The sequence below is a fragment of the Carassius carassius genome, chromosome 14, assembly GCF_963082965.1.
Source record: "Carassius carassius chromosome 14, fCarCar2.1, whole genome shotgun sequence".
Classification (NCBI taxonomy): domain Eukaryota; kingdom Metazoa; phylum Chordata; class Actinopteri; order Cypriniformes; family Cyprinidae; genus Carassius; species Carassius carassius.
Genome location: NC_081768.1, coordinates 26,881,283 through 26,908,641, shown reverse-complemented (window position 1 = coordinate 26,908,641; position 27,359 = coordinate 26,881,283). Strand labels below are relative to the sequence as shown.

The window sequence follows — 27,359 nt, the reverse complement described above, 5'->3', positions numbered from 1 at the left end:
CATAGGCCGTAATTTAGATATATTTTTGAGATGGAAAAATGCAGTTTTACAAATGCTAGAAACGTGGCTTTCTAAAGGAAAGATTGCGATCAAATAGCACACCTAGGTTCCTAACTGATGACGAAGAATTGACAGAGCAACCATCAAGTCTTAGACAGTGTTCTAGTTTATTACAAGCAGACTTTTTAGGTCCTATAATTAACAGCTCTGTTTTTTTCAGAATTTAGCAGTAAGAAATTACTCGTCATCCAGTTTTTTATATCGACTATGCAATCCATTAGTTTTTCAAATTGGTGTGTTTCACCGGGCTGCGAAGAAATATAGAGCTGAGTATCATCAGCATAACAGTGAAAGCTAACACCATGTTTCCTGATGATATCTCCCAAGGGTAACATATAAAGCGTGAAGAGTAGCGGCCCTAGTACTGAGCCTTGAGGTACTCCATACTGCACTTGTGATCGATAGGATACATCTTCATTCACTGCTACGAACTGATGGCGGTCATATAAGTACGATTTAAACCATGCTAATGCACTTCCACTGATGCCAACAAAGTGTTCAAGTCTATGCAAAAGAATGTTGTGGTCAATTGTGTCAAACGCAGCACTAAGATCCAATAAAACTAATAGAGAGATACACCCACGATCAGATGATAAGAGCAGATCATTTGTAACTCTAAGGAGAGCAGTCTCAGTGCTATGATACGGTCTAAATCCTGACTGGAAATCCTCACATATACCATTTTTCTCTAAGAAGGAATATAATTGTGTGGATATCACCTTTTCTAGTATCTTGGACAGAAAAGGGAGATTCGAGATTGGTCTATAATTAACTAGTTCTTTGGGGTCAAGTTGTGGTTTTTTGATGAGAGGCTTAATAACAGCCATTTTGAAGGTTTTGGGGACATATCCTAATGACAATGAGGAATTAATAATAGTCAGAAGAGGATCTATGACTTCTGGAAGCACCTCTTTTAGGAGCTTAGATGGTATAGGGTCTAACATACATGTTGTTGGTTTAGATGATTTAACAAGTTTATACAATTCTTCCTCTCCTATGGTAGAGAATGAGTGGAACTGTTCCTCAGGGGGTCTATAGTGCACTGTCTGATGTGTTACTGTAGCTGACGTCTGAATGGTTGCAATTTTATCTCTAATAGTATCGATTTTAGAAGTAAAGTAGTTCATAAAGTCATTACTGCTGTGGTGTTGGGAAATGTCAACACTTGTTGAGGCTTTATTTTTCGTTAATTTAGCCACTGTATTGAATAAATACCTGGGGTTATGTTTGTTTTCTTCTAAAAGAGAAGAAAAGTAATCGGATCTAGCAGTTTTTAATGCTTTTCTGTAGGATATGTTACTTTCCCGCCAAGCAATACGAAATACCTCTAGTTTTGTTTTCCTCCAGCTGCGCTCCATTTTTCGGGCTGCTCTCTTTAGGGTGTTAGTATGCTCATTATACCATGGTGTCAAACTGTTTTCCTTAACCTTCCTTAAGCGTAAAGGAGCAACTTTATTTAAAGTGCTAGAAAAGAGAGAGTCCATAGTTTCTGTTACATCATCAAGTTGTTCTGAGGTTTTGGATATGCTAAGGAATTTGGATACATCAGGAAGATAACTTAAAAAGCAGTCTTTTGTGTTAGAAGTGATGGTTCTTCCATACTTGTAACAAGAATTAGAATTTACAATTTTGGCTATGTGAATTTTGCAAAGAACTAAATAATGATCTGAAATATCATCACTTGGCTGAATAATTTCAACACCATCAACATCAATTCCATGTGACAGTATTAAATCTAGAGTATGATTTCGACAATGAGTAGGTCCTGAAACGTGTTGTCTAACACCAATAGAGTTCAGATGAGAATTTATCTAATGAGACTGTCAATGATTTATAGCTCTGTATATTAAATTCCATCTAAAAAGCATGTGATGGATATTTACCAGTACTATTAATCAACCGGCTTTACTGACAAGATGCGCATGGCAATCACATGCAATTTATCATGCAGCCCTTGTTTGTTAATAACAAAGTACAAAGTAGATGAGGAAAACTAGGATGCTGGGTCTATTCAAAGCGTTGCCATTACTGTCTAGAATGCATGGAATGGTGCGCTGTGATTGGTTGAACGGATATATTTGCATTCTGCAACAAAAGGGAGACTGATAATTTTTTTTCTTTTTTTTATTGGTCCTGGAGTATGTTCAGATTCAAATGTAGTACCACAGTCTGCATTTACAAATGTGTGTAAAAATTGGGTCATTCTGAAGAGCTCGACATATTAAAGTATGGTACTTTTTCAGGGGTTGGGTTCAAACTTTTGTTGATTCAAACTTTGTAGAAACATTTTGGGGAAGGCCCTTTTCTACTCCAGCATGACTTTGCCCCAGTCCATAAATACGTGGTTGATTGAGTCTGGTGTGGAAGAACTTGACTGTTGCACACAGAGCCCTGACCTCAGCCCCATCAAACACATTAGGGATGAGCTGGAATAGAGATTCCACACCAACATCATTGTCTGACCTCAAAAATGCTCTACTTAATTAATGGGAAAACATTTCCACAAAAACACTAAATTTTGTTGGGGACAGATACTATTCGTCAATAATATTGACTTGACTGCACAAACACTACTGAATTAGAACTGATCTGAACTGGATGATGGCATAGCGGTTTTCACTGTCTCCAGAGCTGCGTTAAACACTTTTCAAAATCGATTAACTTCACACAGTTATTGAACAGAACTGAATCAACAGTGAACTGATTTCAACTAGGCCTAAATAATGACTGTTTACTATTGTCTTGTACTATTGTACTATTGTAAGCTGCTTAACTAAATGGAATTGTGTTGAAATACCTGAATAACCATTTTCTTATCACTGTAAAGCTGACTTGAAACAAACTATATTGCATGAAGCAGTACATGAATAAAGGTGACTTGACTTGATTAAAGTCACTGTTGGTGTGATGGTCTGGTCTCCTAATACTTTTGTTCATATAGTGTATGTCACTTTATGCCTAGTACCCTGATCATTGTTAGTGGGAAAACTACAAAATTAGAAATTAGACATTAGAAATGGGTTTGTCTGAAATATGTTATGGTGTTTTGTAGCTAGTTTGTCACTCTAAAATATTCCATCCTGTTTGATAAAAATACAGAAATAATTTAAAAAAATCAACATATAAATGTTTTACTATGTTTTTCCTCTGCACCACAGTATAGAACAATATGTTGTTTAGCAAATTCTTGCCATTTATGCAGTGTTGTACATTATTAAAGTGTGCAGTGTATTGAGTGTGCTTAACACTGATCTTTATACAATAGACGATCAAATAAATGGTTCTAACATATGAAAGAGTTTAGAGACACTGGCCATTTATTCAGAGAGAATAGCCCATATTGATTTTTGCATTAAGGTTGCCTCTGGTGAAATATCATTCTCAATAGAGGTGACATGGTATGACCTGGCAGGTAAACTATTGGTTGGTCAAGTCCCCACACAATCGTAAAAATGTGGCATGCTCATTAATCTGAACAAAAACATTTTTATTGGGAATCCAAATTATGTTACCTCTGCTGTGACTACAACAGGGAATTGCACACTAACTTTACACCAGAAACAACAAAAGATCCAAGATCACACCCATAATAATAAACAGGAGCGGACTACACTTATAGCATGAGTTGCATTGTTTTACAAAGCATCTTTAGTTGATTGCTGGCCCGTTTTTACTTTCTGCATACTGTACAGCTACTTCAGAGTTTTTTTTTTTATTTTTTATAAGTACCTTATGTGTATTATTAATACACTGATATATATATATATATATATATATATATATATATATATATATATATATATATATACATCCACACACACACACACGCACACACACAGTACTGTGCAAAAGTCTGAGGCCACTAGTATTTTCACCAACAAAAAATGGTTTTAATTTAGTTATTTCTATATTTTGCTGTAGTGTGTCAGTGTTACGTTCATGGATTTCTGTTCCCCTTATTTGGTCACCTTCCTTTTCTTGTTTTGGTTAATTGATTATTCCCCACCTGTCTCCAGTTCCCTCATTACCTCCTGTGTGTTTAAATACCCGGTCTGTTCAGTTCTTCCTCGTCCGTGATTGTCCATGTTAATACTATATTGGTATTTGTATATTTGTGAGTGTTAACCTAAGATTGTATTGTAAATGTAGTATATTGTCTGTAATCTCCTTCGTCATCCAGTAAACTCCTCATTTGTTCCAGATCCTCCTCTAGCACTTTTTCCTTACGTTAGCACACACCCTTATTTGTAACATAATCACGGACCAAAACAAAACAGTTTAGTTAGCAGCGTTTTTCTTTCTTTTTTGTATTTTGTTTTTCTCCCTCTGCCGGAATGGCACTTCCAGCAGTCCGTCTCCTAAGCCTGGAGCAACTGGACCATTCGCTGGAGGACCATACCAGGGACTTTCTAGATCTGGCATGACCCACTTCGGGGAAGCAGGTAAGGCACGCCAGATCTAGAAAGTCCCCGAGAGTATTTCACCGCTTTCGTGGAGTGGGTGCTGGAGAAAAATGGATCTTCATGGACCATCTGCACCGCCGAAGAGGATATCTCCAGCCCCACTGCCGACCCAGAGACCAGCCAGCCAGCTACCATCACGCCGCACGGAGCCAGAGCCCACCACAGCCGCAGAGCCCGAGCCAATCACGGACAGGAAGCAGGACCTTGAGAGCGCGACTGACCAGGTGTGTGAGCCGGCAACACTGTGCGTCGTGGGAGTCTTAGTGGAGATCGAGGGCGTGTAGGAAAGCCCTGCCCACACTTCCGCAACTGAGGGTGAGCTGTATTCGGTCTCGGGAAATGATATGGAGCAACTATTGGATCTAATGGGCTGGTCTATGGAGGTAATTCCTGAATCCCCTGTTTGTCCGCTGGTTCCGTCCAGCCCTGATCCCCCTGTGTACCCTTTTGGTCTCCCGCTCCTACCTCCTCCAGTCGGTCCATTTCCGCTGGTTCCGCCCAGCTATGAATTTTCTGTTTCTCCGCTGGTTCCGCCCAGCTCTGAATTTTCTGTGTCTCCGCTGGTTCCGCCCAGCCCTAGATTTTCTGTTTCTCCGCTGGTTCCGCCCATCTATGAGCTTTCTGTGTCTCCGCTGGTTCCGCCCAGCTCTGACTTTTCTGTGTCTCCGCTGGTTCCGCCCAGCTCTGAATTTTCCGTTTCTCCCCTGGTTCCGCACAGCCCTAAATTTTCTGTTTCTCCGCTGGTTCCACCCAGCTATGAACTTTCTGTTTCTCCACTGGTTCCGCCCAGCTCTGAATTTTCTGTTTCTCCACTGGTTCCGCCCAGCTCTGAATTTTCTGTTTCTCCGCTGGTTCCGCCCAGCTCTGAATTTTCTGCTTCTCCGCTGGTTCCGCCCAGTTCTGAATTTCCTGTGTCTCCTGTATTCCCTCCCAGCCTCCATTTCCCGCCTCCTCCTAGACCTGCCATTTCCCCTGCTCCACTTCCGCTGGTTCCTTCCAGCCCTGATCCTCCTGTGTTTCCTCCCATCCTTCCTCTCTCTCCTCCTCCTAGACCAGCCAGTTCCTCGACGTCATCGCTGCTAGTTCCAGTATGTCCCGCAGCTCACCCTCAGTCCGCGCCATCTGGGCGCGATGGTTCGCGGCTGGACTGCCAGTCTCCAGCTCCGCCTTGGCGTGTTAAGGCCCTGTCTCCGCCTCCAGCCTCTGAGCCCTGGACTCCTCCTCTGTCCTTCGACCCAGCGGCTCCGCCTTGGCTCTTAGCTCCCTCGTCTCCACCGTGGCCTGGCATCCCACCTGCTCCACCGGGCTCCCTCGTCCCTCCGGCTCCACCTTGGTCAGTCGTCGACCATCCGCCGCCTCGAGACTCCATTCCTCTGGCTTCACCTCATCACTCTATCCCTCCGGCTCTGTCAGGCTCCTCCTTCCCTCTGGTTCCACCTCCATCCTCAGTCACTCCGGCTCCACAGCGGTCTTCCAGGATCCCGCCTCCGCCTTGGTCGCCTGAGCCTTCTGCTCCACCTAAGCCCTCCGGATCCTCGACGTCACCCTGGCTCTGCAGCTGCTCTGCTCCATTTTGGTCTCCTCACCCACCGGTGCAGTCTCCGCCTGTCAGCCCCCTGGTGTCGTCGGCTCATTCTACACCATGGCTCCTCCCGCCGTCGACTCCACCGTGGATCTCCGTCCTGGCTGGTCTCTGGAGGACCATCTGGCTCCTCCTGCTCCGGGCTCCTCCCTCCATCCACTCCACCCTGGTTCCATCCTTCTTGCTCCCTCTTCGCCTGCTCCTTGCCCGCCTCCAGAATCCCCACCCTCCCTCCGCTGGTATTCCTCTTGCGGTGCGAGGACGCACCTTTCCGGTGGGGGCGAACTGTTACGTTCATGGATTTCTGTTCCCTTATTTGGTCACCTTCCTTTTCTTGTTTTGGTTAATTGATTATTCCCCACCTGTCTCCAGTTCCCTCTTTACCTCCTGTGTGTTTAAATACCCGGTCTGTTCAGTTCTTCCTCGTCCGTGATTGTCCATGTTAATGCTATATTGGTATATGTATGTTTGTGAGTGTTAACCTAAGATTGTATTGTAAATGTAGAATATTGTCTGTAATCTCCTTCGTCATCCAGTAAACTCCTCATTTGTTCCAGTCTCCTCTAGCACTTTTTCCTTATGTTAGCACACACCCTTATTTGTAACAGTCAGTAGGAAATATCAGTTTACAGTTCAGTTTCTAAAGCAAAAGATAGAAATAACTTGGTAATCTGTTAATTGGCTAAAAATAAATTCCCTTACTCTATACAGTGAAAAACTGTAATAGATAATTGGAAATATAATGTTATTATACAGTGAAATACTGTTAAATGTACATTTTTTTTTGTAAGTTAAAAATAAGTCATCATATCATTGTGTATTTAGTTAATACAGTAAACTGATTGCTAAAATTTAGTGACTGCTCACATTTGATGGATTTTCATTGAAATAACTTTTTCATATTAGTTATCTACATAGGGTTTAAAGCTTCACCTTAAAGTATGTTATTACTTGTTTATTTTTAGTCTTTTTTTACTGTACATCAGTACACTTTAAATTGTTGCTTCTTATTTTTACATTACAAATATACTGTACTCTTTTACAGTAAGTTATATACCTAAATAACTTTGATATTCAGTGTAGCATTAGTAGCAGCTAATAATGGAATAAAGATGCAAAGCCATTTTTTGTTGTTGTTTAAAAATATTTGCAACACTCATAAAACAAATTGTGATGTGCTCACTAACGGTCCACAGGTCTGTCATTCAGTGAAAAACGTGTATGAAAAGCTCTCTGATTCAATAAATTATGTGTAGGAAATTAGACAACATCTTAGAAGTTCTTTCAACAAGTAAGAATAAGGCATTCAACCTTATTTTCAAGCATTTTTAAATGTTTAAAGGGACCATATCAATGATTTTCATCATGATTATTTGAAGTGTAAACTCTTATTTTTAGTGTGTTGTTTATATTCTTACTCAGTAAAGTGTAACAAGTGTTTTGGTGTTATACATTACATGTGTCTTAGGTGCAACTACTTGAACTGTGGGTTTAAGCCCTGACTCCTGTTGTGCTGTCTGTTTCTATTGCAAAATACATTTAACTCGCAATCGCTGTGTCTTCTTCTCTTTCTGTGGCCCTGCAGGGTCCCTTAAGAAGGCTGTCACATGTTAGGGGCAGATAGCTTTTTCATTCCAGCACTTTTGCACTTTCACAGCCCAAACACCTCCCCTCTGAGCCGATTCTCCACACCTCCTGATCCATATCCCTCTCCTGCCGAGAGGTTTCGGCTTTTCTGATCCATTGCTTCAGTTCCGATGAAGGAAATGAGAAATGGGTTTTAGACCAAGAGTGTCAGCCTTAACTACTTTATTGATCTTTGCCAATGTCACAGGAAGAGAGAGAGGCTCAATTAGGTGTTGATCTTATGAGAGACTAATCAGTGCCAGAACTGTTATTCACAAAGTCTCTAAGAGTACTGTTGATGCTCATATACCTTGAGGAATAATAGAATAAGATTCACACATCAGCTTGGTGAGAAACATTGCTAAATTAAGTATTATCTTTTTTATGTAAATGTTTCACAAACAAAACGTGTTTTCTTGAGAATGTTATAATTGGCAAATAAATCTAATAGTCTTGTGTAATATCCCTAAAAAAAGCCAGTTCATAAATGGGATTATCCTACAGGGAATGACAGTCCAATTTTTGGTTTGATAATAACAGAACATGTTTGTTGAAGTTTAGAGTTAATAGCTGGTTTGTCAGTCTAAAATGTTTTATATTGTAGAAATATTATAGATACCTCATGTGAGCTAGCTCTTGGTTCTTTAGTGAGCAATGACTTTAGGTCTTTAACTCTAGACAACAGCGTTTTATTTTCATTTTGTTTATTTTCTTGTTTCTTGCAAACAGAGACATGTGAAACAAAAGCATATTTTTTTAGGTCATACAAGGTACCACATACGGATCGATTCAGATGTCCTAATTTGATTTGATTTTTATTTGCAAGCTCTCGATTCGGTTTTATATTTATTTTATTTTTATTATTACATTCAGTAAATATAGTTTTAATACAAATCCTATTGATTTCTCTAAAATAATAACAGTAAACGTCAGTTTACATATGGTGAATTAATAAAAATAAATTAAGAACCACAGATTTTTTAACCTTTTTTTTTTTTCATATAGGGTCCCTTTTTAAACAATAATAGAGTCATATAAAATATATAGTTTTTTTCTGGTTATCAGATGAAAGTATAAAACATTAATTTATCCTTATCAAATGAAAATTAAACCGTTTTATTTTTGGCAAAACAAAGTGCTGCACAACAGGTTTGCTGTTAAAATTTAAAAAAGAAAACAAATGTAATTATTCCTTTAAAAATAAAGGCTTATTAATATGCATTAGCAGTAGTATCATTTAAGTATTAAGACCGCTAAATAGTACAAACCCGATTCCAAAAAAGTTGAGACACTCTAAAAATTGTTAGTAAAAAAGGAATGGAATAATTTACAAATCTCATAAACTTATATTTTATTCACAATAGAATATAGATAACATATCAAATGTTGAAAGTGAGACATTTTGAAATGTCATGCCAAATATTGGTCATTTTGGATTTCATGAGAGCTACACATTCCAAAAAAGTTGGGACAGGTAGCAATAAGAGTTAAAAAAAGTTAAATGTACACATAAGGGACAGCTGGAGGACCAATTTGCAACTTATTAGGTCAATTGGCAACATGATTGGGTATAAAAATAGCCTCTCAGAGTGGCAGTGTCTCTCAGAAATCAAGATGGGCAGAGGATCACCAATTCCCCCAATGCTGCGGCGAAAAATATTGGAGCAATATCAGAAAGCAGTTTCTAAGAGAAAAATTGCAAAGAGTTTGAGGTTATCATCATCTAAAAGTGCATAATATCATCCAAAGTATTAGAGAACCTGGAACAATCTCTGTGCGTAAGGGTCAAGGCCAGAAAACCATACTGGATGCCTGTGACCTTCGGGCCCTTACCACGGCACTGCATCACATACAGAAATGCTCTGTAATGAAAATCACAACATGGGCTCAGTAATACTTCCAGAAAACATTGTCGGTGAACACAATCCACTGTGCCATTCACCGTTGCTGGCTTAAACTCTATAGGTCAAAAAAGAAGCCATATCTGAACATGATCCAGAAGCCCAAGTGTTTTCTCTGGGCCAAGACTCATTTAAAATGGACTGTGACAAAGTGGAAAACTGTTCTGTGGTCAGACGAATCAAAATTTGAAGTTCTTTTTGGAACAAAAGAGGACAAGGACAACCCAAGTTGTTATCAGCGCTCAGTTCAGAAGCCTGCATCTCTGATGGTATGGGGTTGCATGAGTGCATGCGGCATGGGAAGCTTACACATCTGGAAAGGCACCATCAATGCTGAAAGGTATATCCAAGTTCTAGAACAACATATGCTCCCATCCAGACGTTGTCTCTTTCAGGGAAGACCTTGCATTTTCCAACATGACAATGCCAGACCACATACTGCATCAATTACAACATCATGGCTGCGTAGAAGAAGGATCCGGGTACTGAAATGGCCAGCCTGCAGTCCAGATCTTTCACCCATAGAAAACATTTGGTGCATCATAAAGAGGAAGAAGCGACAAAGAAGACCTAAGACAGTTGAGCAATTAGAAGCCTGTATTAGACAAGAATGGGACAACATTCCTATTCCTAAACTTGAGCAACTTGTCTCCTCAGTCCCCAGACGTTTGTGGACTGTTATAAAAAGAAGAGGGGATGCCACACAGTGGTAAACATGGCCTTGTCCCAACTTTTTTGAGATGTGTTGATGCCATGAAATTTAAAATCAACTTATTTTTACCTTAAAATTAAACATTTTCTCAGTTTAAACATTTGATATGTCATCTATGTTGTATTCTGAATAAAATATTGAAATTTGAAACTTCCACATCATTGCATTCTGTTTTTATTCACAATTTGTACAGTGTCCCAACTTTTTTGGAATCAGGTTTGTAATCTATTCTGACATTTCTTAACGTTAAACTAAACTTTCATTTTGATGGGTTGCCGTGAGGAACTTGCAGCTGCTGTGTTTGTGATATGATGGTAGTATCTCAAATGAAAGGGTAAATTGCCAATGAAGTGACTCTCAGAGAAGCTGGATATTATATTTGTGTATTCATATCATCAGGGAGAAGGCAGAAGCTGAAAACACCACGAGCGTCATCCATGCTTTAGTATGTGTGTATGTTAGTAAACAAAACAGTGCGCTGCGCCATCCGCCATTCATTCATTGATTGCGGAAAACATTGCACCTTAAGCATGATATCAAATGCTTCCACAGATTTATAGTATTCCTATAGCATTTCACCCGAGCATTGCGAACCACGCGTATGGCTTTGTTCTTGATTCTCATCAACAGTATCTCCACCATGATAAGCAGCACTGAATGAATGACAGGCTTTCTGTTAGAACATCGTGCAAGGCATATAAGAGGGTGACACCGAATGGAGAAGAGCAATGATAAGAATCTCGTTAATCTGATCTTGTTTTAAATAGGTGCTTAAATAATTACAGGAAAAGATCAATTTGCGGCTTTTGAGAATCGACATCATAAAAATTATAATAATTATAATATAAAATAAATATTATAAAAGATTTTCACATTTTATTAAATAGCTGGATGAAGTAGAATGGATTTGGTCATATTCCTGCTTGAATAAATTGTCCTTGACATGTAAATTAATGCTAATAGTTGTTCTCAATCAGTGTTGTACAGTGATGAACAGGTGTTTGGTATTATAGCTCTATACAGAGTTTTTATTTTATTTTTTTTGGTGGGGTGGGGTGGGGGGCATGACAGCCCCACTGTACTGACTAATCAGCATCAAGTGTAGCAGTATGTTTTATGTGGTGAGTGGTGTATTATTGACAAAACTTTATTTTGATGTTGCAGAAAAATTATGAGATCAACAAAATTGATAGACATATCCAGCCATGCAGTAGTTTAAAAATAAATAAATAACATCACTTATTCATGATGGAATACTCAATGACAACACAAAGTGGATGCACTTCAAAAATGCACATTTCCTAATTTTTCATTTACATTTAATAAAATTGTCCTTCACCTATGATTAATCAGATAATGAATCAAATATTTACCAAACTCTCTCTGAATCCTGCACAGCAGGCTACATCATCATGTGAAAATATGATTAATGAACAGAGCTATTCCAGTAGACCGGGATCTCAGTGGGCAGACATTTCCACAATGAATTATTCCAGATTAAATCAATTGCAAGTCGTAAATGCTTAAAATAGAGCAGCAGACAGACAACATTTTCATAGGCTTGGATACGTCTGCTGGGACACAGCTTTTTCACTGGAGCTGAGTGCATTATGAGTGCAAAACCATGAATTTGAATGTACAGTTGTGCCAAAAAGAGCTATTCCGAAATCACAACTGTGTTGACGATTACACATCTTGTTTCAACTAATCCATCTCAGCCAGGGACGTAATTTTGAGGTGATTTAAATAACATGACCAAGTAAACCATGCCTGTTTAATTTTGAATTTAAATATCTGTTTAATTCTGTTAATGACATTGCTAAAACTCATTAGTAGATGCATCCAAATGAGACCCAAATACATAAAGCGCTGACTCAATTAAATAAACACAGGGCTGCCAACTTTTGAGTTCAGCTTAGAGTGAGAATCTGGGGCGTGGCTTTGTTATGGGGGAGGGGCGTATGGAGGGGCGTGGCTTGGTATGGAAAAAAATACAAACACAAAATCCTTGCATTAGCAGAAGTGTGGACGGCTGATACAAGTGTTCTTTTCTTGCCTGTCCCCGACACTTTAGATAACATCCTATAACAGAAAATTCAAATTTATCCATACTGACACCACCAAATATCAAATATCTGGTCATGATTGATGAGTTGTGATTGATATAAATAAAATCATTTTAATATGGGATGTCGTAGACTTGACATTCTGTTCTTAGAAAACAATAATTAACATTTACTACATTAGGGCTGTCAAAATGGCTGAAAAACTAAATTCAAATTTTTTAATTGTATAATATCAAAATTCGAATTATATTCGAATTTAAAATACATAATTTCAGTTAGGGTGAAGAGAAGCTTTATGCTTCTATCCTGATGCCACAAGAGGGCGCATCGAGCAAAATATTACTAATGCACGTTTAATAAATGCATTAGAATACATGACTATTAAGTGAATCATATTTTAAAAAAAATGTTTATAAACCAATTATAATTAAGTTGCTTAAACAACTATAAACAAAACAACATCATGTATACATGCATAGTTTAATACAGAGCGCGGAAAGCCAATCACAGAGTCAATTTTACATTTAAAAACATGAGATGCAGTGGGATGGGAAAAACCAACCATAAATTCTCGAGATAAGTTTAAAGTTGATTTTAATTTTACACGGCTTTCTAAATATCCGGCTCTCTTGTGAGAGACGCGAGTGTGTGAAATGCGTTCTATGTGAACAGCTTGATTTAGGTTTTGATGTAAACAATGTCTTCTCCACATTGTTGTTCTTTTTTTCCGCAATATTTTGAAAGAATGTCGCTGCAGCACTGCATCTAGTGGCTTTAACTGGAAAGGCTAAAAAGAAAATTATAATGCAATGAAACTTACATTGTCATCGCATGAAACTTACATTGTCATCGCATCTCGAGCTGCAATGATAAAGGCTAAAATATACTTGGGCCATCCGCATCCACGCTGCAATATGTCATTTTCATCATCAAGAGGGCTCGCGGACAGCTGCAGACAATTTATGAGAATGAGACGTACAACAGTGCATGCACGAGGTGAATGATGAGACAGAAGTGGTACTGCGTGTCGAGCTCATCCGCCTTTGGAAAGCTTGGAATGTGAAGTATCCCCGGGCAGGGCCTTAAAGCAGCCTCCTTAACGCACACCTAAAAATTTGGATTTTTATTTAAAATTTGACGAATATTCTAAAATCTTTTTTTTGACAGCCCTAACGTTACTAGGCATGTCCAGATATTGTTTTTTATGATAAAGTTATGTAAAATAACTGCTCAGTGCTGCTGCAACAAACAACTCTGCTAATGCTAACTTAATTCCATATAAACTACAGTATATAACCGCATAGGCCTATTAGTTACTAGTATAAACTGGACGGAGACAAGAAGCGCACTGTAACTCACTTACCTGCCAGCGTTCAAAATTCACACGGTTCAGATGGGAGGGAGAACGGCTGACTACACAGTTTATGGGAATAAATTGTGTATTTCCCTCACAATTGTCAAAAAAAAACTGTCTGTCTGGTCTCTGTGCGAGTTGCTTTGCGAGATCATGCGGCGCAATTTTTTTCCTCACTGCTGCACAAGTCTGCGTGAGAATATGGGGGTGTGGCATGAGAGCGTGAGAATTGGGTCAATTGCGCTGAATGCGTGAGAGTTGGCAGCTATGTGAACATCCTACAAAATCCACTTTTCTCAATGTGGTCTCTTTTGAACTTCAAATGCTTTTCAGTGACAGCTGGAAGGGTAGGCCTGCTGCTGGGACACAGCCTACATTTATCAATGTACTTTTAAAACAAGATTTGGCCAAAATACACGATTTGGTGCCTATAACCTACATAGCCTGCAACTGGAATCCAACCTTCATGTGGATGATTTGGAACACTATACAGTGTTCACATATCACTTTTCACTCAAATGCATTGGCAACTTCACTCAGAAGTGACTTACTGTAAATAAAGTTTAGCATCTGCATGATGCAAAGCTAGCAACCTTATTCTCTAAAGCAGTGGTTCTTAATCCTCGTCCAAATGGACCCCCTGCTCTGCACATTTTGTTTGTTTCCTTTATCTGACCCGCTCAGTTCTGCCTTGTCCAAATACTCACACTTGCAGTCTTGGCCACTTGAGAGTGTGTGTGTGCGACCGGAAGTAAGTGCGCAAGACTGTCCAGATCTTAAAAATGCCAAAGTGCAGTCCCCTTAAAGGTGCTCTAAGCGATGCCGGGAGTCGTAACTTCTTGTTGATGTTCAAATTAGACCAGTTAGACAAATTAGACTAGACCCTCCCTCCTCCTCATCCGTGCACTAATCCCACAAACCCCACCCCAAATCTTTCTTGTCCGTTATTGGCTGGAACAGTTTGTTATGTTTTGTGGTGCGGGTGAGCCCAGTTTGTTTTTCTTGTTGTTTGTGGAGGCTGTGGTGTCTAGAGAGACCCCGTTTTTTTACAGTGTGTTCAGGGGACAAGCAGCTAGCGGATAGTGAGGAGATGTTTGCTGGATGTGACAAAAATGTTTTGGCCTAAAAAATGTGTGACATCACTTAGAGCACCTTTAATGCACACTAAATCCACACTATCTCGAATACCCCTCCAGAGCAGTATTCAAGGCTTGGTGTATCCCATCATGCATCATGTTGTGGAAATAAATCGCAAGACTTTTTGCCAAGCTCGTGAGAGATCACAGAAACCTTTCCAGTGTAAGTTAAATATTAATAATAATTAGATATTACATGTAATTTGATAGTGTAATTAATTAAACCTTCATAATCTTCGGGAAGAAGGAGGCGGGAACCGGCGGACAATCAAAATGAAACTTTAATAATCACAAAATAAACAAAACAGCGCATCAGCCCCTCACGGACGACTGATGCGCACAAAATAAAACCAAAACATAAAATAACGCCCAGGCCTGGTCCTCTCTCGTCCTTCACTGTCGTCGCTCCAGTTTTATATCCTTCCATCTCCTATGTGGGACTCGAGACCGGTGGTGGGTCGCAGGTGTCCCTGATTTCCCAATCACTCCACCGGCCTCACTTGTGTTCCCACATCCTTCGGCCCCGCCCCACTCGTCACAGATAGCAAAACAAAATGCTACAAGTTTTGTTGGTACAAAGGTGAGTAGCCTATATTTATTTTGTACATCATTTGCAACTGCTTTTTATCACTTAAATAGAAACACCAGAAATTAAAGTGTGTCGCATCAGGTAATGAAAGTTGTAAACACTGTTTTTTTGACAAGGCATTCATTTCACATATCTCTCCCCTAATGAGCTGATGATCTGAATCTGGTGTTTTAAGGGAGTTTTTATGCAGGTTTACCGGACAAATTGTGTTCTGCCTTTAAATAGATTCAATTCTACTTAACATTTTCTTAAGGAAAAAATATATCTCAGCTGAAGCTGTAAACGTGCTATATTGCTTTCACATTACTATCATATTAAAAGTTACAGTTAACAACTGAGTCCAAACTATTGAATTCAGGTGCTATTTATTTTTAGATAAAATAAAAATAAAAAAATAAAAAAGTAAATTACACAAAAGGCAGTTACATTAACTTTGAAATCTAATTACATAATTATTAAATGTTTCTACTCCAATTCAGGTTAACTAAAATATAATGAATAGATACCACTGAATGACTAAATGTAATGCTATGTGACATATTGTTTACATGCCTAGTGAACTTTTCACAGCAGATCACCAGATCAAGTTAACCTTAAAAGATCCGTCTTGGCATTAAAAAAAAAAAAAAAAAAAAATATATATATATATATATATATATATATATATAATATAATATACAGTACAGACCAAAAGATGACCTGGCCTTCACAGTCTTTAGGGGTGAGCTGGACCGCAGACTGAAGGCAAAAGGGCCAACAAGTGCTAAGCATCTCTCGGGGAACTCCTTCAAGACTGTTGGAAGACCATTTCAGGTGACTACCTCTTAAAGCTCATCAAGAGAATGCCAAGAGTGTGCAAAGCAGTAATCAAAGCAAAATCGGAGCAATATACTCTCTCTCTCTCTCTCTCTCTCTCTCTCTCTCTCTCTCTCTCTCTCTCTCTATATATATATATATATATATATATATATATATATAATGTATTTATATTGATACAGTACAGACCAAAAGTTTGGACACACCTTCTCATTCAAAGAGTTTTCTTTATTTTCATGACTATGAAAATTGTAGATTCACACTGAAGGCATCAAAACTATGAATTAGCACATGTGGAATTATCTATGGAATTATATACATAACGAAAAAGTGTGAAACAACTGAAAATGTGTCATATTCTAGGTTCTTCAAAGTAGCCACCTTTTGCTTGGATTACTGCTTTGCACACTCTTGGCATTCTCTTGATGAGCTTCAAGAGGTAGTCACCTGAAATGGTCTTCCAACAGTCTTGAAGAGATGCAGTTCCCCGAGAGATGCTTAGCACTTGTTGGCCCTTTTGCCTTCAGTCTGCGGTCCAGCTCACCCCTAAACCATCTCGATTGGGTTCAGGTCCGGTGACTGTGGAGGCCAGGTCATCTGGCGCAGCACCCCATCACTCTCCTTCTTGGTCAAATAGCCCTTGATGCCTTCAGTGTGACTACAATTTTCATAGTCATGAAAATAAAGAAAACTATTTGAATGAGAATATATATATAATATATATATATATATATACACACCCATTCCTCCAGGCACCTCTCATATTTGGATGATCACAAATGATTTCTTTGAGGATAGAAACAAGTCCTTCAAGAACCCTTCCATGACTCATAAAACGTGTGAATCAAAGTCAACACACAGTCTCATATGAACATGTTCATCAAATTACACTATTGTGCTTTTCAGTAGCTTTGCATAAGGCCTGTGTCATCACTGCATACTGTATTTTTCATAACATATATTCATGATTGCATCAGTGCTTAGTATAATGGTTCATAAAACTGTAATTGAATTGAATATGTATGGCCTATGGACCCTTTTCACAAGACTGTGATTATTAAAAGACTATTAAATTCATTTCTAATGATGAATATATTTTGTACTGGACTGATAAAACAAACAGCACTGTGTTTGGTGTGTCTGTGAAGATGAATGCTGGGGGGGGGCATCTTTGCCTCCAAGCATTCAGACGAGTTCTCAAGGCCTTCAGGGGAATTTTCGAGAATTTTCTTTAACATAGTTTATCCAACTGTGATGGGATACAGTGGGATTTGCCCCTTTGCAGTTTGGAGGCCATAAGCAGATTTTCAAAATGGGGACCCCAAATACAGATTCACATACCAGCCCCAACTCCAATGTATGTGTCCTGCACATTATTGTAAAGTGTAACTGAATTTTCTTATTTCTTATCTTAACTATATTTAATTATGATATGAAGATCTGTCACATGCATCTATGTTTTAGTTTCATTTTCTGGAATCTTAGTGTGCTTCTCAAACAAAAGGCTGCATATCTCGGCTACCACATCATCAATGATATAAGGATTTGTGTAACAAAGTATTTTTCCAAAATTAATTTTTATTAGTTTTTGTCATGACGGTTAGAACATATTTGACATATAGCAATGCACACTTACTAACTAGACCATCTCATTCTAGCACTTAATACTGAGGAGAACTTTAGCCTACAAGTACTGAACTAGGAAGGATGCAGCCTTCCTTTGAGAAGCACCCTTAGTTTGTTTCTCTTCAGATACTGTTTTCTTTGTGACAACTTGTTTTTACTTTGGAAAAAACTTTTAAAAGTTGCTAAAAATATATTATATTTAGTGAGATTAATATGCGTAATGGATCAGAAAAATTAACTTAAAACAATATAATTTATCTTTTGGTTGTTTAATTAGTCACTCACAATGCTATTTATTTCTGTGTACTTCTATATATGGGTGAATCCATCCTGTAACTCTTAAATAGTTTTATCAAAATTGATTTGGCCAAAATAAAGAAGTTATTTGGAAGATTAATATTATCATCATTATTATTCATAATATTATTTTATCAAGTCAAGTTACAACAAAGACGGAGAAAAAAAGGAAATGAGCTCAATATTTTTTCAATTCGATTTTAAGCTGTCTTCTTTACTTTTAATTTACTACAGAATTGTATGTTTCTGAAAATGTTGAAAAAAGGCTTGCTTTGGATTACTCACTAAATTATATATTTTTTTTTTTCACTTTTAAAATGTTTTGCATAGATTCTCTTTGAACAGTTGATACAGATCAGAGCAAATTCATGTTGTGATTGCATTGTCAACATGAAATACTTACCATCAAACAGCATCATGATCACAGAAACGCACAACTAGCGTGTAGGGGTTTCACCGCAGTCCCATGCACGAGTGCTGGGCCAGCTTCAGATGTGCATGCTTCATAGCGAAGACTCGCACTGAGACAGGCATCTCAAGAGCTCGTCTCAGTCTGATGATGAAAAGAACAAACAGAAAAGAGTGAAAGGCACAGCGTGATGCAGAAACTTACTTCTGACCTTTATCCTGTCTTCTGTTACAGTTCTACCAAGTCACACCTGTGGAAATCCAGGGTTGATACCGAGAGGGATTATCCATGGCACCAGGTACAACATCGGAGACAAGATCCGCTACAGTTGTGTGATTGGATACGTTTTGGAGGGACATGCAGTGCTCACGTGCATAGTGAGCCCAGGAAGTGGTGCATCATGGGATTTTCCAGCACCATTTTGTAGAGGTAAGATGCTTTATGCTTACGTGGACAGATGGGTTAAAAATCAGGGTTTCTACAGTCATGGAATACTGTGATTACTGTATACTTGCAATAGCACACATTCGGAACTCTCAGAAAAAGGGGTCGTTTTACCCCTTTAAATTGCTAATATGTACTCTTTAGGTACTAATATGTACTAATAAAATAATAAATATATTTATTTATTTATTTAGATTGGTACACAACTTAAAGAATCAACCAATGCAGTTTCTCAAAGAAGAGATAATAGTGAAAAGATATTTCATCCATTTTCCAAATTACTTATTCTATGTTTACAGGGAACTGGAGTCTAACCCGCTGTCTTAAAATAAATACACTTTTAAACCTCACAAGCAAGTGCACACTGTTTCACATACTGATTTTTTAATTCTGGTTTGGAACACTTCCACATGTGTTACTAAATCAGTTACAAGTGTTTTGCAATGCAAACTCAATCTGAAGAGTCATATCGGAATTCATATGACTTTTACGTCGCTCTTCATAGGCATTTGTCACAATTCTGCAATGATGGAACTCACTCCAGAATATTACAAACCGTTAGTTCTTTGATCACTCTGTCAATATGAAAGACATCTGTGATAGTAGTGAGTGGAGGAAGAGAGTGAGGTGTAAAAATTTTGGTGATCGCTTTAGACAAGCACAACTTGAGGAAAAGATTTTCTCTCTTTCTCATTATCCATGCCTCGTCCTCCTAAGCGCCTGCACATGAATTAACGGTCCGTGACACATGCATAAACACTCTGTGTTTAACGCTATATGTCTTTCGGCATTTGGTTCGGTTCAGGACTGTTATCAGTGCAAACTCTAATCTGATAGCGGCCATATATATATATATATATATATATTAGGGGTGTAACGGTACGCAAAAATCACGGTTCGGTACGTACCTCGGTTTTAAAGTCACGGTCCGGTTCATTTTCGGTACAGTAAGGGAAAGAAATGCAAACATTAAACTGCAGGTTGTTATTACTATAAACTTTTTTTTTACAATTTGTTTACACTTTTTTAAAAATACTTTTTATTAAAATATATATAAAATAAAAAAAGAATAAGAAATAAAATACTGCTGCAAAGTTCTCCACTAAATAAAATACTCTCAGTCTCAAACCAATATCATATAATAAAATATGAATGAAAAATATAAGTAAATAACTATGATTACAGTGCAGCATTACCAATCCCAGCTTGTAGGCCTGCTCATATTTAAAAAATATAACTTTTCCAAAGTGAAGTTGCAACATCAACAGTTTCAGTTTTTAGACCTGCTCAGATTTTGTTATTGCATTGGACCGATCGGAATTAAGAGCAAAGGTCTGTTTAAATGCCGACGGGAGCTGCGTTTGAATTACAATCATTTTTTTCCTATTTGTAGTGATGTTCACACTCGCGTGATGCCTTTTGAAAACCTTAGGCCGGTGACACACTGGCATATTGCACCTGTCAAACATAGTCTATTTTGCCGTCAATACTGTTGACGGTGTCCTTTATCAGTAGGCTTTATATTTATGCTCAACATGAAGTATAGATATTGTTGTCGTGAAGACAAGATCCTGGTCTGTCGGCGGTCTCCCTCTATGTTACCTACAGTAGCAACTGCGCGTCAGCACCACTTCAGGCACGATTCTGGTGTGTAAAGAAAGAAAACGCAAAGCAGCCGTCACGCAACTGACACGCAGCAGAAACGCCACGCTCAAGCCACGCAGCCAGTGTGTCACCGGCCTTAGAATCAGTTGCAGGGTGGGATTTGTGCTGAACGCGGAGACTTCCGCCACTTAATATGTTCGTTTGGAAACACGAAAATGTACCTATGTTCCGCATACAAAATATTGCATTCGGTCATTCGAGTACACGTAAAGTTACACCCCTAATATATATATATATATATATATAAAAATAAAAAAAATACAAATAAATTAAATAAATTAAAATAAAGATAATAACAGCCAAACAAACAAAACACTGAAGCTGTATCCAACAATGAACCCCCCACCTCCACCACCATAATCCTATTTATTATCCCCTACTTTAGTCCAGTTATAAGATAAATGAGAACGAGTAAGCCACTTAGGACACTGAGAGCACTGCGAAGTCTGTGGACATCATCTTCTGACCCTAAATAATGCACTATTTAAGGGTATGGGGCCAATTTCAGATACAATGATCGAATCATCAAATCAAACTGATTCCTTTACTAATTATTCAGTTATTAAATAATTCATGATTTATAAAAAAAAAAAAAAACTTTTAAAATGGTTACTTATTTAGTCAACTAGAGCATAAAAATAGAGAAAGATTAAGTATGAAATACAACTATACAAATAAGGGCATGTAAAAAATGCCCTCCTTTTATCCTTCCAGAGCTCCTCCGTGGAAATCGAGCCCGGTGAGGGGCACAGGTGTCAAGCATTATCAATAACTTCATCGGGCTCGCTCCGTTCCCACGGCTCTCGGCCCCGCCCCTCTCGGCACACAATAGTACAAAGATATAAAGGAAATAAACAACTATCCTTTGCATCTTATTCTACTTGGATGGTAGCCAGTATACTCCACTATTAGAGAACAGAAGTACTTATCCTGTGTCTTAAATGCTGCATCGGGAGGCAGTCCTTATATTAAAGCCCTGGATTTTTAAACCATTATTTATGAATGACTACAAAAGTCATTAATGTTGCTTTCTATATGGTGCAATTTGACACATTTTAACCTTGTAACTTTTGTGCTATTTTGTCCAGCTGAAGGATCATGTGGTGGGACATTAAGAGGAACAACAGGGACAATATCAAGTCCACACTTTCCTTCAGAGTATGAGAACAATGCTGACTGCACGTGGAGTATTCTAGCCGAACCAGGAGACACCATTGCCCTGGTCTTCATAGACTTCCAGCTAGAAGATAGATATGATTTCCTAGAGATCAGTGGCACAGAAGCACCGTCAATATGGTGAGTGAACAGGCCTCTGTTACTGCTTCTACATTACAGCGCAAGGGATCACAGGATCCCGTTAATGGAAGTAGTGAGGGGAATGATTATTTTTGTTTCTGCGTTCGTACAGGATTTGCTCTGTAAATTAAATTTAAGCTACAGTTGTGATTTAATACTGGTTCTATCTCATTACAATGGTGAAAGTTTTATTGCATAAATGTGCATTTAAAAAAAAATAAAAAAATAAAATGCTCTCTGTGCAAGCATCACAATAACTTATTTTCTAGGACAGATTTGTAGCACAAAATGCTCTTTAGAACATTTAGAACAACTTTTCAGTCAGTCTATTTTCATAATATATTGGTAGTAACTTATTGGTATAGATAGTACATTGGATTTTAAATAAAATAAGTTACATAGTATTACATTAAAAATGCTATATATATATATATATATATATATATATATATATATATATATAAAATTATTATTATTATTGTTATTTTTTTAAGTAGATTTGTGGACCCTGCTGTAGGTGTTATGGTGAGAATCCTTATACTACTCTAAAGGCAATTTTGAGTCATTTCTGGGATCGAACTCTCTCCTACTGATTTAATTTTATTTTTACTTAGCCATGTTGTTACATTACACAGAATGGTGTGGCATTCATTGAAGGTTCAAATAAATGAGGAAAAACAATTATATAGGCATTATGTTCTGGACAGGATTTGATTTCTCAGAAGACAAGTTGACTGAAAAAAAGGACTTAATAAGTCCTTTCATTTTTATACAGACTGAAAAGAAAAATATACAAGCATGTTCGATTTAGAGGGGCTAAGAGTAATAATTCACAAATTAAAACTCGTTATTTGCTCGCCGTCTTATCAAACACAATAGCTGTTTTTCAAGACAAACAAAAACAAGACATTAAAAAAGAAGAAAAAAAGCCCCCCCCCCCCCATACACTGACAGTTTATGTTATCCAAGGAATGATAAGCTTCTTGACACAAAAGAATGTAAAAGTATTCTAAATAACACATGCACTATATTGCAGGTATATAGCGGTGTCATATGATAGCTGTCAATATCACCTTTATTTATATAGCGCTTTAAACAAAATACATTGCGTCAAAGCAACTGAACAACATTCATTAGAAAAACAGTGTGTCAATAATGCAAAAATGATAGTTAAAGGCAGTTCATCATTGGATTCAGTTATGTCATCTCTGTTCAGTTAGATAGTGTCTGTGCATTTATTTGCAATCAAGTCAACGATATCGCTGTAGATGAAGTGACCCCAACTAAGCATGCCATAGGCGACAGCGGCAAGGAACCGAAACTCCATCGGTGACAGAATGGAGAAAAAACCTTGGGAGAAACCAGGCTCAGTTGGGGGGCCAGTTCTCCTCTGACCAGACGAAACCAGCAGTTCAATTCCAGGCTGCAGCAAAGTCAGATTGTGCAGAAGAATCATCTGTTTCCTGTGGTCTTGTCCTGGTGGTCCTCTGAGACAAGGTCTTTACAGGGGATCTGTATCTGGGGCTCTAGTTGTCCTGGTCTCCACTGTCTTTCAGGGATGTAGAGGTCCTTTCTAGGTGCTGATCCAGCATCTGGTCTGGATACGTACTGGATCCGGGTGACTGCAGTGACCCTCTGATCTGGACACAGACTGGATCTGGTGGCCACGGTGACCTCGGAACAAGAGAGAAACAGACAAATATTAGCGTAGATGCCATTCTTCTAATGATGTAGCAAGTAAATAGGGTGTTATGGGAAGTGTTTCCGGTTCCGGTTTACCTAATTAATGCAGCCTAAAAATCCTTTAACGGATTTGGATAATAAAAGCATATTAGTATGTTATGTGTATGCCAGCTGTGTGTGAGAGGAACAGATTGAAATTTAGGCCTTTATCGACCGAAAACCTTTTACATTTCTATTTATTTATTTATTTATTTATTTATTTATTTATTTATTTATTTATTCATTCATTCATTCATTCATTACTGTAGAAGACTTGGAATGTAGCACAGTGCAGTCTTATGGGCTACTTTTATGTTGGTTTCATGTTTTAGTTTTAGGGTGTACAAATGTACAGTACCTAAACTCCATATGGTAGGGCTTTTTCTATCTTTTGTGTATTGATCTAGAATACCCTCAGATGGAATGAGATACCATTGATCTCGCTGATTATTCTGGGAACGTATCACTTGCTCTGTGACTCTCCCCACAGCTGTCAACTTGATGATCACCCCTCAATGCTTTAATACTTTTCTCTTGTTTTCTCTCCTCACCTGTTTCTGTCTGCCTCCTTTCATCAGACACTTCTTCACTGTCTTTTCAAAGGTTTGCAGTTGTGACTAAATTGTAAATCCTAGCCTAGTGAGAAATGATACAGAAGGCACTGCCTGAACTCTATTAACTTCAAGCTCTGTGAATAAACATGTCCTCGCTCTTGACGTGTAGCATCGAGGCTGTGTAGTCACACAGGCACCCTTGCAAATAATTTGCTTTTCTGCTTCACCAAAACACAGGCTTGAAATTACACACACTTGCTGTAAGAGAGCAATAACATTACTTCACTGGACTGGTGATGAAATAACAGCAGAAGCTATTTACACTGCATCAGAAAAGTAATATCAGAATGTTTATTCTTACCATAAACAGCAGTAGTATACTATTAACATATAGCATGAATAGGAATTCCGTGCTATGTAATCCAAATGTGAATGGTAATGTTGAACTTTATAATATGATAAATGAAGCCTAAAGCATCCACCCTTAATTCTCTGACATCCCTAGGCTGGAGTATCTGCTTTAATGAAAATCTAAAAGATTTTGTAATTATTTTATATATATATATATATATATATATATATATATATATATACATATTATTATTATTATTTTAAATGCCAAGACGGATCTTTTAAAGATTACTTGATCTGCTGTGAAAAGTTCACCAGGCATGTAAACAATATGTCACGTAGCATTATATTTAGCCATTCTGTGATATCTATTCATTATATTTTAGTTATCATCTAACTGCACAAAGTTCATGGTTTTCTTCAATAATTTCAATTAGACCTAATATGTACAATCAGGTTATGTACTAATTGTGAAAGGTATGGGTTACTATTACCCAAGGAAAAGTAAAATTTTTTGGAAAACATTATCATAATTTAACTAGTTCCAAATCTCACAAGAACCCTCCAGGCTGCCAAAAAGATTTCAGCAACTGCATGTAAAAAGAAATATCATGCATGTTTGACCACTTCATGTGAGTTACACAGTCAAACACACACTTACATACATGTCCCTTGTACTGCAGTGAACTGAGCTTGTAAAAAATAAATAAATAAATAAATAAACCCTTGAGACTGTTGGGAAGATTGGAACAGTATAGGAGAAACTTAAACTAACTGACAGCCGACACTGCTGTGATATTGAGGTAGTGATTTCCCTTTGTGTATTTCTCTAACACTTCTGGGAGTTTAAGTAATATATTTCCTGTCCAAGAGGATGTCTGAGAGCTTTACAATAATGTGACAAAGGTGTGAAGACAATGCACTGAGTTATTCTAGCTTCACAGGCACAGCTATGGAATTTAACAAAAAGGTCTGCTATAGTTTCATATGGATTATTGAAACATTGGCTGGTGAGCAGCCTCTAAGTCAAGTCTCTTCCGTGACATTCAGAAGCATTGATCCCATTTCAGTGGCATTAAAAAGAAACCCTGGCATTTTTTATTTTTGTGCGAGCAGTATATTTTGACCGCAGACATTCGCTCCACACACACACACACACATATATATGTATACTTTTTTTTTTTATGAGATGCCAAATCAATCAAAAATACTCAAAGTGCAGTGAGTACTTATTCTCTAATCAATGTTTGGTCCGGAGCAGATAAATGGTATGGGCTAGAGGTCTTCACGGGTCCAAAAATTAGTGCCCAAACCCGAAAGAGACCCGTAATGTACTACACCGAATCAACCCAGACCAATCTATTATTTCAAAAGCTGGACCCGGACCCGTGTAGATCAGAGAAAAGCCTACACAAAATTATGTCATTATCAACTTACCCTCATGTTGTTCCAAACCCATAAGACCTCCGTTTATCTTTGGAACACAGTTTAAGATATTTTAGATTTAGTCCGAGAGATCTTAGTCCCTCCATTGAAGCTGTGTGAACAGTATACTTTCCATGTCCAGAAAGGTAATAAAAACATCTTCAAAGTAGTCCATGTGACATCAGAGGGTCAGTTAGAATATTTGACTTAAGATAAATGACTTAAGCTATTAACTTTTTAATGTGGCTGACACTTTCCTAATGAATGTTGTTCTGTTGCTTTGACGCAATGTATTTTGTTTAAAGCGCTATATAAATAAAGGTGACTTGACTTGACTTTACTCCCTCTGAGTTCAAACAAAAGTTATTAATGACATAATTTTGCTATTTGGGTGAACTATAACTTTAAATTGCTATTACAAGTCAATAAACCTGTTGCGAAAAATAAAACTTTTTGTCTTACCTAATTTAAGGAGCCGTAGTCTGTCTTCCTTGTACCTGTCTGCCTGTGATGCATTACAATCCTCAGACAAGAAAGTTATCCATGTTATTCCTCTCGTTATTCCAAGTCCAAGCTTAATCCACTCATTATATCAGCTTCAAAAGTCCACTTGTCGAAGTCATTGTGTCCCTCACTGGTTGCCATAGAAAGATGACATCATGATCAACCTAAAATATACTTTCTAATGCAATTTGAGCGTCCTAGAAAACATTAATGTGACAGTTCACCTCAGATTTTGTTGTTGATTTGAAATATATTAAATATGAGTGTGTCAAGTCTGCAAGCATTATTACGATGCGTGCACTTACAATAAATCTGAATCTGCGCAATCTGCTTCCAATGGCAGAGCTGGGTGTTCTCCGATAGCACGGGTATTACACACAATGTTAAACAGACCCGGGACCCGTAGTAATAGATTCGGACCCGACCCAGACCCGGCTGATCATTTAAAATATAGATCCGAACCCGTACGGGTCCCGGGTTGGGTCCCTGGTCGACGGGTCTCGGGTGCACTGTGAAGACCTAGTATGGGCCATGCTATGTGTGTTTATGTTGTAGAGTCTTTGCAATGTTCCATTAATTTGATTTGTTGCTGCATAGCCTGCATTTGATCCTTTATTTTATAATTATGGCATTTTAAAAATGTTTGTTAATATTTGGGCTTTTTTGAAGGAGAAAATGCAGTTTATTGACTTCTGGATGATTGTTTTGCTTGTGGTAATTGATTTTCTAGTTTTAACAGATGATCAGTGCTGATCAATTCT

General features: G+C 38.0%; 1 protein-coding gene across 1 annotated transcript in view; it reads left to right on the top strand.

Moving 5' to 3' along the window:
* LOC132157446 (CUB and sushi domain-containing protein 1-like) overlaps nucleotides 1-27,359 on the top strand; it is a 636,306-nt gene that overhangs the window by 375,834 nt on the left and 233,113 nt on the right. The window contains exons 4-5 of the mRNA XM_059566804.1: nucleotides 18,872-19,066; nucleotides 21,835-22,042. Of these exons, the coding sequence (XP_059422787.1) occupies nucleotides 18,872-19,066; nucleotides 21,835-22,042 (403 nt within the window). The remainder of the gene's footprint in view (nucleotides 1-18,871; nucleotides 19,067-21,834; nucleotides 22,043-27,359) is intronic.